The 15043-nt window shown below is 46.7% G+C and overlaps 2 protein-coding genes across 2 annotated transcripts in view; one reads left to right on the forward strand and one right to left on the reverse strand.

The window, feature by feature from the left end:
- The window catches only part of PIK3R3 (phosphoinositide-3-kinase regulatory subunit 3), a 142822-nt gene that overhangs the window by 7694 nt on the left and 120085 nt on the right, over positions 1-15043 (forward strand). The window lies entirely within an intron of this gene.
- LOC117092666 (40S ribosomal protein S29-like) lies at positions 11211-11477 on the reverse strand. Its single transcript, XM_033226591.1, has one exon. It carries the CDS (start codon positions 11471-11473, stop codon positions 11303-11305), a length of 171 nt encoding a protein of 56 aa, XP_033082482.1. The 5' UTR covers positions 11474-11477; the 3' UTR covers positions 11211-11302.

Raw genomic sequence — 15043 nt, forward strand, 5'->3', positions numbered from 1 at the left:
TGGGAGATTCTTAACAGTAGAGGTGGGGGCTGTTAGACTCACCACCTCCAGGCTGGCAGTTTCCTTTAATCCAAGACACACACATACACACAAAGCCTTTACCCTTATCTCCCTCCACGAGAACCCAGGCCCACCTTGAGATCTGGCCTACAGGAGGAGGTTGCTCCTCACCCCGCTAACTGCCTCTCCACCCAGGTTTCCAGGCCCGGCGCACACCCGCTTCTTGCAGTAGCTTCCTCCCCCCTGCCCCATTTCCCCTCCCCCTACACCCTCGTCTCTGGACCAGGAAGGGATGGGGGCATCCAGAGCTTCGGAGCTTTGGCAGCAGCTAGCCTTCTTGCGGCTGCTGTGATGCAAATCCGCTCCGGATTTATTCGCGGGGCGTTCTTTCCGTAGAGCGAGGCGCACCCGGCGCCAGCACTTGGCTGGAAGTGCCTTTCCTGGCTCTGACCCAAGGGTGCCAGGGCCCGGAACTGGGGGTGCCTTCCCCGCTAAGTCCCGCAACTAGGGTCCTGGGCGCGCGGGTGGGAGCGTAGCGGGGAGTCGCGGGGTGGGACTATAATTAACCGCGCCGGGCGCCGGGTCAGGAAAAGGAAGCCAAGATCTTGAAGGACCTCCTGAGCCTGGTTGAACGCAGCTAGAAGTGCGGGGGCTGGGAAGCTCCTTAAACAGGCTGGACCCTGGTCTCGAGGTCTGAGCCTGGGTTTTGGTAAAGAAAATTTGAAGGTTTGTGGCTGGCGAGCATGTTTAAGGTTGGAGGCGTGGGGTGGAGGATGCAGAATCCACGTCCCCTATCTGGAAAGCGGCCCCATTGTCTTGCTTGTCCGTGTCTAAACGCAGTTTGGACACCAAGAGCGAATTCGACCGATCACTGTTCTCATCCTCGAGGGACCCTCGCCAGGAAGCCAAGCTGGCTCGCCAGCAGTTACTACTCAAGGGCCTGAGAGCCTGAGGCTTCTGGGGACCGGAAGGAGGGGCGGGGGAGGGCATGCCGAACTAGGGGTGTGCTGTGTGCTTCCAGAGGCTCCAGCTTCAGGAAAGAGAACTGCAGTTAATGGTGTAAAAAGCTTGTATGACCTGGCCAGGCGCGGTGGCTCACGCCTTCCAGCACTTTGGGAGGCAGAGGCGGGCAGATTACTTGAGGCCAGGAGTTGGAGACCAGCCTGACCAACATGGTGAAATCCCGTCTTTACTAAAAATACAAACATTAGCCAGGTGTGGAGGCTCACACCTGCGTAATCCCAACTACTCGGGTGGCTGAAGCACAAGAATCTCTTGAACCTGGGAGGCTGAGGTTGCAGTGAGCTGAGATAATGTCACTGCAATCCAGCCTGGGCGACAGAGCAAGACTCTGTCTCAGAAAAAAGAAAAGAAAAGAAAAAAAGCCTATAAGCATAGGAATAGACAGATGGTATTATTGAGTGCCTATGCATACCAGAAGAAGGGTGTTCAGCAAACTGACCAAAAAAAGAGTGCTTCTTATTTTTCCTTGGTACCTTCATAATAAGAAAAGGACAATGAAGCTGTTTAAATTAAAAATAAACAAATAAATAGACCAAGGTTTCAACACTGCTGAGCCACTTACTGTTTGGCCCTGGAAAATTTGCTTCAACTTCTCCAAGCCTCAGTTTTCTTATCTGTAAAACAAGTATAATAGAGGCTGGGCGCAGTGGCTCAACGTTTGTAATCCCAGCACTTTGAGAGGCTGAGGAGGGCGAATCACCTGAGGTCGGGAGTTCGAGACCAGCCTGACCAACATGAAGAAACCTCTTCTCTACTAAAAACACAAAATTAGCCGGGCATGGTGGCACATGCCTGTAATCCCAGCTACTCAGGAGGCTGAGGCAGGAGAATCGCTTGAACCCAGGAGGCGGAGGTTGTGGTAAGCCAAGACTGTGCCATTGTATTCCAGCCTGGGTGACAAGAGCGAAACTCTATCTCAAAAAAAAGAAGAAGGAGAAGGAGAAGAAGAAGAAGATGACTACGACGACCTAGGTGTTGTGAGGATTGAGTTAAGGCATCAGAGGTGTTTGAATAGTGCTCCCTAAATGGCAGTAGTAAGAACACTTAGCCTAGTTTGGGGGTATGTGTGGCGAACTGGGGAGCAAAAAGTCTTCTGGAAGAGTAGAAATCTGAGCAAAATCTCAAAATATGAGTAGGAGCTGGTCTGGGGAAACAAAGGGAGGAAGTTACTCGGGAGGCTGAGATGGGAAGATTACTTGAGACCTGTCTGGGCAACATAGTGAGATCTTGTCTCTAAAAAAAAAGTAGAAAACTTAGTCGGGGCCGGGCGCGGTGGCTCAAGCCTGTAATCCCAGCACTTTGGGAGGCCGAGATGGGCGGATCACGAGGTCAGGAGATCAAGACCATCCTGGCTAACACGGTGAAACCCCGTCTCTACTAAAAATACAAAAACTAGCCGGCGAGGTGGCGGGCGCCTGTAGTCCCAGCTACTTGGGAGGCTGAGGCAGGAGAATGGCGTAAACCCGGGAGGCGGAGCTTGCAGTGAGCTGAGATCTGGCCACTGCACTCCAGTCCGGGCGACAGAGCGAGACTCCGCCTCAAAAAAAAAAAAAAAAAAAAAAAGAAAACTTAGTCGGGCATAGTGATGCATCTGTAGTCCCAGCTACTCGGGAGGCTCAGGCAGGAGGATCCTGTGAACCCAGGCGTTTGAGGTTGCAACGAGCTATGATCATGCCACTGCACTCCAGCCTGGAACACACAGTGAGACCCCCATCTCAAAAAAGGGATGGGGGAGAGGGGAGGAAGAGAAGGATGTTAATGACAGAGGGAATAGCATAAGCAAAACCAGTAGGTAAGACTTAGAACAGAAAATCTGGGGAAATTACAGGTGTAAGACAGGAACTAGAAAGAGATGAGGTTAGAAAGGTAAGCAGGGATGAGACTGGGGCAAGGTGGGGGGCTTGGAGTTATTAAGGCCAGTTTTTTGTTGAAACAGAATTTCACTCTTGTTTCCCAGGCTGGAGTGCAATGGCGCGATCTCGGCTTACTGCAACCTCTGCCTCCCAGGTTCAAGTGATTCTCCTGTTGAGGCTAGTTTTTATCCTGAGAGCCCTTGAGGGGTTTTCAGCAGAAGCAGGAGATAGGCTCCCTGTGGGGCAGTGGGGAGTCAAGGAAACCTGTGAGGAGGAGGCTGTGGCAATGCCTCAGGGGAGGGGGATAATGGCATGAACCACAGTGTTGGCCCTGGGATGGAAAGAAATGGGTGGAGCTGAGAGGTACAAGTGACAGGACTTGGTGATGAATTGAATGGGAAGCATAAATGAGAGGGAGGTTTGAGGATGATATCCTGATTTCCAGCGTGGGTCCTGGGTGGTGCTATTTAGTGAGACAGGGAGCAGGAAGAATAACATATCTGGAAGGAGATCAAGTTCAGTTTTGGACATGCCTATGACCACACCCCTAGATAGATCCTCAATAATTGGAGTCCTGTAATCCTACCTGTTATCCACTCTGTCCAGAAGATGGGAGAGGTATCATTAGTCAGTGCTGGTTGTTTGTTCCCTGGCTGTTGCTTGTTGGAGGTCTGACTGGCGAGGCCATAGAGGTAGGGAGTGCCACTGCTACCACTGGGTCGGACCTAGTGAGTCTCCCTTGGTGGCCTGGTCAGACAGGCAGTTTCTCTGGGCACAGTCATGTTATATGAGCTCAAGGATTGGGTTGTCAGACTGTTCCCAAAGAGAATTCAAGGAGGGGGACAGTGCTCTGTGCTGTGGAGATTACCGTCTCTATTTTACAGCTGAGGAAACTAAGGCTCAGGAATTGAGTGGCAGAGCCAGGAGGTGAATGAAGGTCTGCGTGATGTCTTCTTACAGTACGAGCTGCTACATATCAATGGTGACATCTGCTCTAAGAGGGCAGGCAAAGCACCAGGGCCATGGTTCCTTGGGGTAGGAATACCATTTGGGGAGTAGGGGGTGTCAGGAAGGAGACAGGGACAGTTTCCTGGAGGTGGTACCATTTGTGTTGTCCTAGAAGCATCATCTTGTTTTCTGTTTCTCTAGCTAGCAATCATTGACAATCACTTGTTGCCTGCAGTGAGGGAGATCTTGTTGTCTGAAGGGCCTCTAGGCAGAATGTGTCCTTGGACCTCAAAAAGTGGCAAGCTGGAATTCCTGCAGACAGCTCCCATAGGCAAGCCTGACATGGGGGCGCTTCTACCTCAGTCTCTGGCATTGGTCAGCTGGGGCATCCCTTTTGCACTGGTACTTCGTTGGCAGCTGGGAACCCGGTTGCCTATTCATTTTCATGTCAGGGTCAGCGCAAGTTTATGTTGTATTTTCAGGTTTTATTTTACTTTGTAATACAGTGATAGATCCTGTCTAAAGAAGGACTGGCGAGCCGGGCGTGGTGGCTCAAGCCTGTAATCCCAGCACTTTGGGAGGCCGAGACGGGCGGATCACGAGGTCAGGAGATCGAGACCATCCTGGCTAACACAGTGAAACCCCGTCTCTACTAAAAAATACAAAAAACGAGCCGGGCGAGGTGGCGGCGCCTGTAGTCCCAGCTACTCGGGAGGCTGAGGCAGGAGAATGGCGTAAACCCGGGAGGCGGAGCTTGCAGTGAGCTGAGATCCGGCCACTGCACTCCAGCCTGGGCGACAGAGCAAGACTCCATCTTAAAAAAAAAAAAAAAAAAAAAAAAGAAGGACTGGTGATTATGAGAAAAACTTTCTGTGGATAATTGAGGGAAGGTTTTAAGACATAAAAGAAATGTCAATAACCTTCATCATCATCCATCAAGCATTTTCCCTCAGGTGTCTGAAAGGCTGAAGCAGCCTAATGTGGTATAAAGGAGTGGCCATATTCTTCATAGGTAAGAACAGGTGACTTCCCAAATAATGTTTAACTAATGTTTGTTCATTGTAGAAAACTTGAAAAATACAGGCAAATAAAAAGAAAAAATATATAAAATATCCTTTAAGAAATAAACAGTGTGGTCGGGCGTGGTGGCTGGTGCCTGTAATCCCAGCACTTTAGAAAGCCGAGGTGGGTGGATCACTTGAGGTCAAGAGTTTGAGACTAGCCTAACTAACATGGTGAAACCTCATCTCTACCAAAAATACAAAATTTTAGCCGGGCGTGGAGGCGCACGCCTGTAGTCCCAGCTACTCCAGAGGCTGAGGCAGGAGAATCGCTTGAACCTGGAAGGCAGAGGTTGCAGTGGACTGGAATCGTGCCATCCATTGCACTACAGCCTGGGTGACAGAGCGAGACTTTGTCTCAGAAAAAAGAAAGAAAAAGAAATAACACTGCTGGGCCAAGTGCAGTGACTCATGCCTGTAATCCCAACACTTTGGGAGGCCAAGGCAGGCAGATCATGAGGTCAGGAGTTCGAGACCAGCCTGGCCAACATGGTGAAACCCCGTCTCTACTAAAAATACAAAAAACGAGCCGGGCGAGGTGGCGGCGCCTGTAGTCCCAGCTACTCGGGAGGCTGAGGCAGGAGAATGGCGTAAACCCGGGAGGCGGAGCTTGCAGTGAGCTGAGATCCGGCCACTGCACTCCAGCCTGGGCGACAGAGCAAGACTCCATCTTAAAAAAAAAAAAAAAAAAAAAAAGAAGGACTGGTGATTATGAGAAAAACTTTCTGTGGATAATTGAGGGAAGGTTTTAAGACATAAAAGAAATGTCAATAACCTTCATCATCATCCATCAAGCATTTTCCCTCAGGTGTCTGAAAGGCTGAAGCAGCCTAATGTGGTATAAAGGAGTGGCCATATTCTTCATAGGTAAGAACAGGTGACTTCCCAAATAATGTTTAACTAATGTTTGTTCATTGTAGAAAACTTGAAAAATACAGGCAAATAAAAAGAAAAAATATATAAAATATCCTTTAAGAAATAAACAGTGTGGTCGGGCGTGGTGGCTGGTGCCTGTAATCCCAGCACTTTAGAAAGCCGAGGTGGGTGGATCACTTGAGGTCAAGAGTTTGAGACTAGCCTAACTAACATGGTGAAACCTCATCTCTACCAAAAATACAAAATTTTAGCCGGGCGTGGAGGCGCACGCCTGTAGTCCCAGCTACTCCAGAGGCTGAGGCAGGAGAATCGCTTGAACCTGGAAGGCAGAGGTTGCAGTGGACTGGAATCGTGCCATCCATTGCACTACAGCCTGGGTGACAGAGCGAGACTTTGTCTCAGAAAAAAGAAAGAAAAAGAAATAACACTGCTGGGCCAAGTGCAGTGACTCATGCCTGTAATCCCAACACTTTGGGAGGCCAAGGCAGGCAGATCATGAGGTCAGGAGTTCGAGACCAGCCTGGCCAACATGGTGAAACCCCGTCTCTACTAAAAATACAAAAATTAGCCAGGTAGAGGTTGCAGTGAGTTGAAATTGTGCCACTGTACTCCAGCCTGGGCGACAGAGCAAGCCTGTCTTGGGAAAAAAATAATAAATAAACACTGCTCTCACTTTTTATATATGGAAATCAGAATATCATGTATTTTTAAATTTTGGGGTATATGTGGTTTTCTTTTACATGACTAATATTATACCACATAGACAGTTTTGTATGTTGCTTTATTTAATTAATTAATTAATTTATTTATTTGAGATGGAGTCTCACTCTGTCACCCAGGCTGGAGTGCAATGAGGTGATCTCAGCTCACTGCAACCTCTGCTTCCTGGGCTCAAGTGATCTTCTTGAGTAGCAGGAACTATAGGCACACACCATCACTCCCAGCTAATTTTTGTATTTTTTTGTAGAGATGGAGTTTTGCCATGTTGTCCAGGCTGGTCTCTAACTCCTGGGCTCAAGTGGTCCCCTACCTGGGCCTCCCAAACTGCTGGGATTACAGGTATGAGCTACCCTACTCAAGCCACCGTGCTCTGCCTATTTTACCAAACTCTTATCCTTAGATGTATAAATTGTTTCTAATTTTTTGCTATTCTGAAAATACTATGAAGAAAATCTTTATGCATAAATCTTTGTCGATATTTTGGCTTACATTCTTTCCTTCTTTTTCTGAAATTGGGTCTTGTTCTGTTGCCCAGACAGGAGTGCAGTGGCTATTCACAGGTTAAGTCATAGCACATTATAGCCTCGAACTCCTGGGCTCCAGCAATCCTCCTGGCTCAGCCTCCTAAGTAACTGGGACTATAGGTGCATGACACCATGCCTGGCTTGGATTATTTTCTTACAATTTTTTCTGAAAGCGGAATTACTGTGTGACAGGATCAAAATATTTTTAAGGATCTTGACATATATTACCAAAATGCTTTCCAGAAAGGTTGTGCCAATTACATGCCATCACCCTGATATTAATGTACCTGTCTTGTGACATAGCACTGAGTATTAACATTTTAAAAATCCTTGGCTGGGGCCGGGCGTGGTGGCTCATGCCTGTAATCCCAGCGCTTTGGGAGGCCAAGACGGGCGGATCACGAGGTCAGGAGATTGAGACCATCCTGGCAAACACGGTGAAACCCCGTCTCTATTAAAAATACAAAAAAATTAACCGGGCGTGGTGGTGGGCGCCTGTGGTCCCAGCTACTCAGGAGGCTGAGGCAGGAGAATGGCGTGAACCCGGGAGGCGGAGCTTGCAGCGAGCCGAGATCGCGCCACTGCACTCTAGCCTGGGGGACAGAGCGAGACTCTGTCTCAACAAAAAAAAAAAAAGGAAAAAATCCTTGGCTGGGTGCAGTGACTCATGCCTGTAATCTCAGCACTTTGGGAGGCCAAGGCAAGAGGATCACTTGAGGCCAGGAATTTGAGAACAGCCTGGGCAACATAGTGAGACACTGTCTCTACCAAAAAAAAAAAAAAAAGCTAGTGTGGTGATACATGCCTGTAGTTCCAGCTACTAAGGGAGGCTGAGGTCGGGGGATCATTTGAACCCAGAAGTTCAAGCCTGCAGTGAGCTATGATTGTACCACTGTACTCTGAGTGACAGAGTGAGATTCTGACTTAAAAAAAAAAAATGCTTGCAAATTTGATAAATGAATCATTACTTTCGGGGTGTTCAGTAGTTTATTGGAGGACCAAGAGGCATAGTTTCATCAGGCCAATGATGTGGTTCAATCTGACTGGTGAATTCCTCTACTGATCACACTAGCTCTCTAACTACATTGATGCGGTTTGGCCATTATTGTTTTTTACCTTCCTGGGAGTCTCTCCTCCTTTTGGTTGCAGTCTCCCCATTTTCCTTTGGGGAACACTCTTCCCCATCTTGGTCCATGTGTTCCAAATGGGCCTAGTCCACACCTGAATTCCAGGGATGGGCATTGAAATCTTATCTTGGCCAATCGTGACAAAAATTGGTTTAGTGATGGGCATTTCACCCATGTGGGGCAATGAGTGCCTTTTGCTGGAATAAATGGGACAGAGGCCCTCTCTCCTATTATGGGGTTGAGGACAGGGAACTGAAGCTGAAGAATGTAGGCCTGGAGACGGCTATTGCCTGAATTCATAGCAGCAACATCAGGAGGACTGAGAGGCTTTGGCCTTGAACATGCCTCAGCCTCCTGAGTAGCTGGGATAACAGGCACACGCCACCACGCCTGGCTAATTTTTTATATTTTTAGTAGAGGCAAGGTGTCACCATATTGGTTAGGCTGGTCTCGAACTCCTGACTTCCTGATCCACCCACCTCGGCCTCCCAAAGTGCTGGGATTACAGGTGTGAGCCACTGCACCTGACTGTAATCTCTTGTTATTAAAATGACAACTTAGTCTTTAACCTTGTCAACCATTCTTTTTTGATAATGATTTGTGATTCTCCCTCCATCCCAGTTCTGTTTCTCTGACTCGTGATCTTTTTAGCCTATAATCTTTCTTCTGCAGTTTGTTAATCAGTCACTAAATGTACCAGCACCTGCTACATGCTACACACTAGGTTGTAGGACTTTCTTTACATGCCTACTGTCCCATGGGGGAGAGAACAGCTGTACATTAGTAGCCACTGTATAGAGCAGAGCAGGCCCAAGAGAATAATAAGTGCAGTGCTCTGGGAGTTCAGAGGTGAGCTCATGGAAGGCTTTCTGGAAGAGGTGGCACTTGGACTGACCTCTGAGGATGGATGAAGATGAGGCGGAGAGGGCATTCTGAGAAGAAGGAAAGGCGTGAGACACTAGCATGCCCAAGTCACAAGTAGGGTGGGGGAAACTGGCTGATATAGTACAAGCATGGTATGTTGGAAGGTGAGAAGTGGAGAGCAGACTCTAAAGTGACTTAATTAAGTTAGGGAGTTTGGATGTATTCTGAGAATGATAAAGAGCCATCAGACACTTTTGGACAGGGAGTGATATAGTCACAATTGTGTTTTTAAATTATTTCTCTCACTGCGGTGGAGGAGGACAGCTTAGAGTCAGCAAGAATGGGGGTGAGGAGGAGTAGGATGGGGTAACCCAGGAGGCTGTAACAGCTGTTATAGTGAGTACTGATGAAGCCTTAGAATGGAAATGGAGAGAAATGATGATAGAAATGCAGGGAGAAACAAAGGATGTGCTGCCTGCTCCCTAAGGATTATCAGGGAGCATGTAGAAATTGCCCAAATATGATTGCAATAAAAATGTGCTGTTAACTTTTCTCAAATTGGGCTTTGGGTGGTTGAGGTCAGGTATTTTCAGTCCCCTCCATAGAAGTATTATGAAATACCTTTCAGAAGGGAAGATAGAAAGGACTAACATGTGTCTGCCCTGGGCACCTTCTTGTTTTGGCATCTGATAATTGCACAAAACTTCAGCACCTTTGGGCACTGTGGCCGTCACCCCGTCCTTCAGGGACCAACTTTCTGAACAGGGATTTCTCTTGGAGTCCTTGCTGACTCTAAACTCTCCTCTTCCACTGCAGTGAGAGGAGCTTGAATTGAGAGCTGGAGAATTGAGTTTTGGCCCTGGGAATATAAGGTTTAAAGTGAATAAGGCTATGATTTCCACATAATCATTCCAAAAGGCTGTTTTGACTTTCTAAATGGTCCATCCAGCTGAAGAAATCATCCCGAGTTCAGTAATTTGGGGAAGTCTGGATCTGCTAAGCCCCTAGTTCGTTTTAAAGAGGAAAGTCAGCCCATGGTCAGGCGCAGTGGCTTATGTCTTATAATCCCAGCAATTTGGGAGGCCAAGGTGGGCAAAGAGCTTGAGCTTCTGAGTTTGAGACCACCCTGGGCAACATGGCGAAACGCTGTCTCTCCAAAAAATATGAAAAATAGCTGGGTGTGCTGGCATGTGCCTGTAGTCCCAGCTACTTGGGAGGCTGAGGTGGAAGGATGGCTTGAGCCCAGGAGGCAGAAGTTGCAGTGAGCTGAGATCACACCACTGCACTCCAGCCTGGGCGATAGAGCCAGACCTTGCCTCAAAATAAATAAATAGGAAAACCAATCCAAACCTCAGGCCTTGGGATTTATGATTCTAGTTGCCTGAATCCATAGCAGCAACATCAGGAGGATTGAGAGGCTTTGACCTTCTACATGGGTGACTGTTCTGTCACTTCCTATGTAATTTTCCTATTGACAGAAGGAGTCCTGTGGGCAGACTTTGGAGTGGAAGAAATTGCAGGGGGTTGAGGAGCAGGAGACAATGATCATAATAGCCCAGCTGTGCATTTTTTAGCTTCAAGTGTTTTTGTTCACATTAGCTAATTAACTGACAGTTTGTCCAAGTGGAGTTGAGGGATGGTAGGAGACAGGGAACTCATGGCCGATCATGCTTCCAGGGTCTGGAGGGGACTGATAACGTGACTGCAGTACCAGGGCCAGAGTGTGTGTTTGGACAGCTAATGGACAGAAGCTAATTGACAGGCGCTTGGGCCTGTGTGCATGATGGTCAGCTGGTTTGTCCACAACAGTGTGAAAAATGCCCCATTCAGTCCAGGAGCAGTCACGGCTCAGAGATACCCAGTCAGGCTCTGTTACTGATCTGATAACAAGTGCATGGGGTATTAGCTACTTCACCACAGATGTTGTCTCTGGAGAACTGTCTCTGTGTCCAGGAGACAGAATGAGATTCTTCAGGGTTAGAAATGTCACATATCTTTTTTTTTTTTTTTTTTTGAGACAGAGTCTCACTCTGTTGCCCAGGCTGGAGTACAGTGGCCCCATCTCGGCTCACTGCAACCTCGGACTCCGGGGTTCAAACGATTCTCTTGTCTGCCTCTGGGAGTAGCTGGGATTACAGGTGTGCACCACTATGCTTGGCTAATTTTTGTATTTTTTATAGAGACAAGGTTTCGCCATGTTGGCCAGGCTGACAATTTTTTTTTTCAAATATTTATTTTATGTACAAAGAGCTATCATGGTTTTTCATTGAGTAGATGCCCTGGATAATCTTTGGAAGGAAGATCATTTAGTCCAACTTAATGAAGCCGATATCCTTCGCGTACTGACGGAAACACTGGCGGCACATATTGAGGCCATATTTCCGGATCAGACGGTGCCGGTTTGAACAGACATGACAAGAGCGAGATCCCTGGCCGAATTTCCGTGGGTGGCTCCAGTACAACTGCTGGTGACCCATCTTGCTCTCAGGAGTGCAACTAGGTAAAAGGAAAAAGTGACAATTTTTTTTTTAAACAGGAAATTTTTGCATCAAAACCCAGCCAGCAATGAATCCTATTATTCACTCTCTATGTTCTATGAGAAATACCAGGAAGAGCATGCACATTTATAGAAACGTGTATGCCAGCACAGCCCATAATAACTCAGTGGAGGCATCTATAGTTTCACATTTTAAGATACACTTTTTACAATTTATATAGGTTAATTTTACTCTTTCTCATGTACATTACTATGGGCCTAAACCAGGGGTCAACACACTTTTACTGTAAAGAGCCAGATAGTAAATATTTTAGGCCTTATGGACATAAAATTTCTGTTATAAATACTCGGATCTGCCAGGCCTCCACAGACAATACATAAATGAATGAGCATGACTTTATTTATGGATATTGAAATTTGAATTTATATAATTTTCACAAGATATTATGCTTCTTGAGATTTTTTTCCCCATCATTAAAAAATGTAGATGTACCCATAGCAATTAAATTTTTTAAAAAAATTAGGCTGGGCATGGTGGCTCACACCTGTAATCTCAGCACTTTGGGAGGCCAAGGTGGGCAGACAGCTTGAGCCAAGGAGTTTAAGACCAGCCTGAAGGCCGGGCGCGGTGGCTCAAGCCTGTAATCCCAGCACTTTGGGAGGCCGAGACGGGCGGATCACAAAGTCAGGAGATCGAGACCATCCTGGCTAACACGGTGAAACCCCGTCTCTACTAAAAAATACAAAAAGCTAGCCGGGCGAGGTGGCTGGCACCTGTAGTCTCAGCTACTCGGGAGGCTGAGGCAGGAGAATGGCGTAAACCCGGGAGGCGGAGCTTGCAGTGAGCTGAGATCCGGCCACTGCACTCCAGCCTGGGCGACAGAGAGAGACTCTGTCTCAAAAAAAAAAAAAAAGACCAGCCTGGACAACTTGACAAAACCCCCATCTCTACAAAAACAAACAAACAAAAAATATAAAAATTAGCTGGTTGTGGTGGCACGCACCTGTAGTCACAGCTACTCAGGGGGCTGAGGTGGAAGGATCACTTGAGCTTTGGTAGGTTGAGGCTGCATTGAGCTGAGATTGTGCCACTGCATTCCAGCCTGGGTGACAGAGCGAGACCTTGTCTCAAAAAAAAGAAAAAAAGAAAAGAAAAAGGAAACAAAACGTGTGGAGCAGTATTCTAGGCACTGGCTATACAGAGATGTAAACCATATATCTGACTCCACAGAATTTCCTGTTGTTTTTTGTTGTTGTTGTTTTGTTTTGTTTGTTTGTTTGTTTTTGAGACACGGTCTCCTCTGTCATCCAGGCTGGAGTGCATAGTATGATGATCATGGCTCACTGTAGCCTTGAACGCCTGGGCTCAAATGATTCTCCTACCTCAGCTTCTTGAGTAGTTGGGACCACCCACAGCTAATTTTTTGTATTTTTTGTAGAGATGGGGTTTCGCCATGTTACCTGGGCTGGTTTCTAACTCCTGGGTTCAAACGATTCTCCCACCTTGGCCTCCCAAAGTGCAAGGATTTCAGGTATGAGTCACCGTGCCTGGGCAGAATTTATTTTCTAGATGAAGTTATAGGCATTGAACAAAAAACATAAGTAAAGTTATTTTAGATTGTGATACATCCTAGTAAGACATTAAAATAGGAATAAAAGTTGATGTGGAGAGGGCTTCTTTGGCCAGCACTGTAAGGGAAGGCCATTTTAAGGAGGTGAAATTTGAGCTGAGACCTGAATGAAGAGAAGGAGACAGTTATAGTGAAGATCTGGGGGAAAGAACATTCTAGGTAGAGGGAGAGCAGGTACCTATAAAGAACCTGAGGCCTATCAGATCCTGACAGATAAAAGGCTGAAGCAGATGTGAATGAGTGGTTGTGTGTTGGGAGGGTGAGGGTTAAAAGGAGATGAGCTAAGAGACAGGGGAGTTTCATAATGAGGCCTCCACTTATCTCTATTCCTCATTCCCTCAGTTCTGTCTCTCACACTTTACTTTCTAGGATTCTGAACTTAACTTTTCTTTTGAGACAGGTGTTGCTCTGTCACCCAGGCTGGAGTGTAGTGGCATGACTATGGCTCACTGCAGCCTTAACCTCCAGACTCAAGCTATCCTCCCACCTCAGCCTCCCAAGTAGCTAGCACTACAGGTGTGTGCCACCATGTCTGGTTAATTTTTTAATTTTTTTTGTGGAGTCAGAGTCTCACTATGTTGCCAGGGCTGGTCTCGAACTGCTGGACTCAAGCAATCTGCCCGCTTCAGCCTCCCAAAGTGCTGGGATTACAAGCGTGCACCACCGTGCTCAAGAGGATTCTGAAGTTTTCTGTTCTCCAAACAAGCTGTTCTTTTTTATATTCATGAGTTTTGCGTAGGTCTCAAGCTGGAATGCGTGGCTGTAACCACTGGCTCCTTCTTCCTTTCAGCAATAGAATTTCCCCGAGTTTTAACAGGGCCTACGTTTAGAGCTTCCTACCCAACCTGAACTACCTGCTTGTTTCTGAGTTTCTTTATTGCCTCATGGTACTTTATACGTCTATCATATTTTTGCACTAGTTAAGCAGCACTGACTAGGAGTCTAAGTCATGCACTGTGTGGTAAATAAGGAGTTTGTGGTTTAGAGGGAAAGACAGACATGTGGCAAATAATTGTGAATGGTGATCGTACACCCTCTGTGAGAAGTGAGTTGGGGGGAGTACAGACATGCTTCATTCTTCCTTTCTCCTCAACTCCCACATCCAATTCTAACAAGATGAAAAAGTCTGTATTGCCCAGATCTTGGGAAACACAATGGGAAAGAGAGGAGGAAGTCAGGTAGTATCACGACAGCAGTTACAAGTCACACCAGCCTCGAGGCAGATTCCGGCCCCACCAGCAGAGGCGGCAGCAGCCAGGACAGAAAACATTGTTCCCGCTGGAAACCAAAATAGGTTGCTGCTTGTGGTCACTATTGGAGATGCAGCAAGCTCCTGGGAGCCATCTGCCATAGAAGCTGAACAAGTAGTATGCTGGCAAGGTGACCAGCCATTCAAGAACTTACTCTCAACTCAAGAGGCCCTGGAGAAACTATTCAAAATGACTGAAGGACACTTTGAGGTAGGACTAATTCCTACAAGTTGGAAAGTGGGTGCTTATCCTAGAGTAGGTTGGGTAAAAAAAGTTATTAAATAATATCTAATTGGGTAGTTACAGGCAAATGAGGCTGAGGATATATGGATTATATTTTGAATTATTTTGAATCTTATTGAAGTTTATATCCATGCCATGGACTCATCATTATCATTTTTATTTATATAAAAATAAAGCCAATTGATATTTAGGGCAAGGATGAAGATAACATTGGAAAATTTGCACGTGGAGGTAGATGTAGACTTCCAGAAGCCTCTAAGAATTGCGAGATTCAAAATAACTGTGAAAAAGAAAACCACATAAAATTGAAAAGACTGTGCAAATTCTATTAAGTTCCTGAACAAATAAAGAGAACCCAGCAAGGCCTTCAGGAGGGGGGACAACACAACCTTACTAAAGTTTGCTAAAGATGTTAATCAGCCTACA

Source organism: Trachypithecus francoisi, unplaced genomic scaffold, assembly GCF_009764315.1.
Source record: "Trachypithecus francoisi isolate TF-2019V2 unplaced genomic scaffold, Tfra_2.0 Lachesis_group12, whole genome shotgun sequence".
Taxonomy (NCBI): Eukaryota; Metazoa; Chordata; class Mammalia; order Primates; family Cercopithecidae; genus Trachypithecus; species Trachypithecus francoisi.

Excerpts from the sequence above, each read along its gene's own strand:
- LOC117092666 (XM_033226591.1), bottom strand. The coding sequence starts at position 11,473 with ATGGGTCACCAGCAGTTGTACTGGAGCCACCCACGGAAATTCGGCCAG.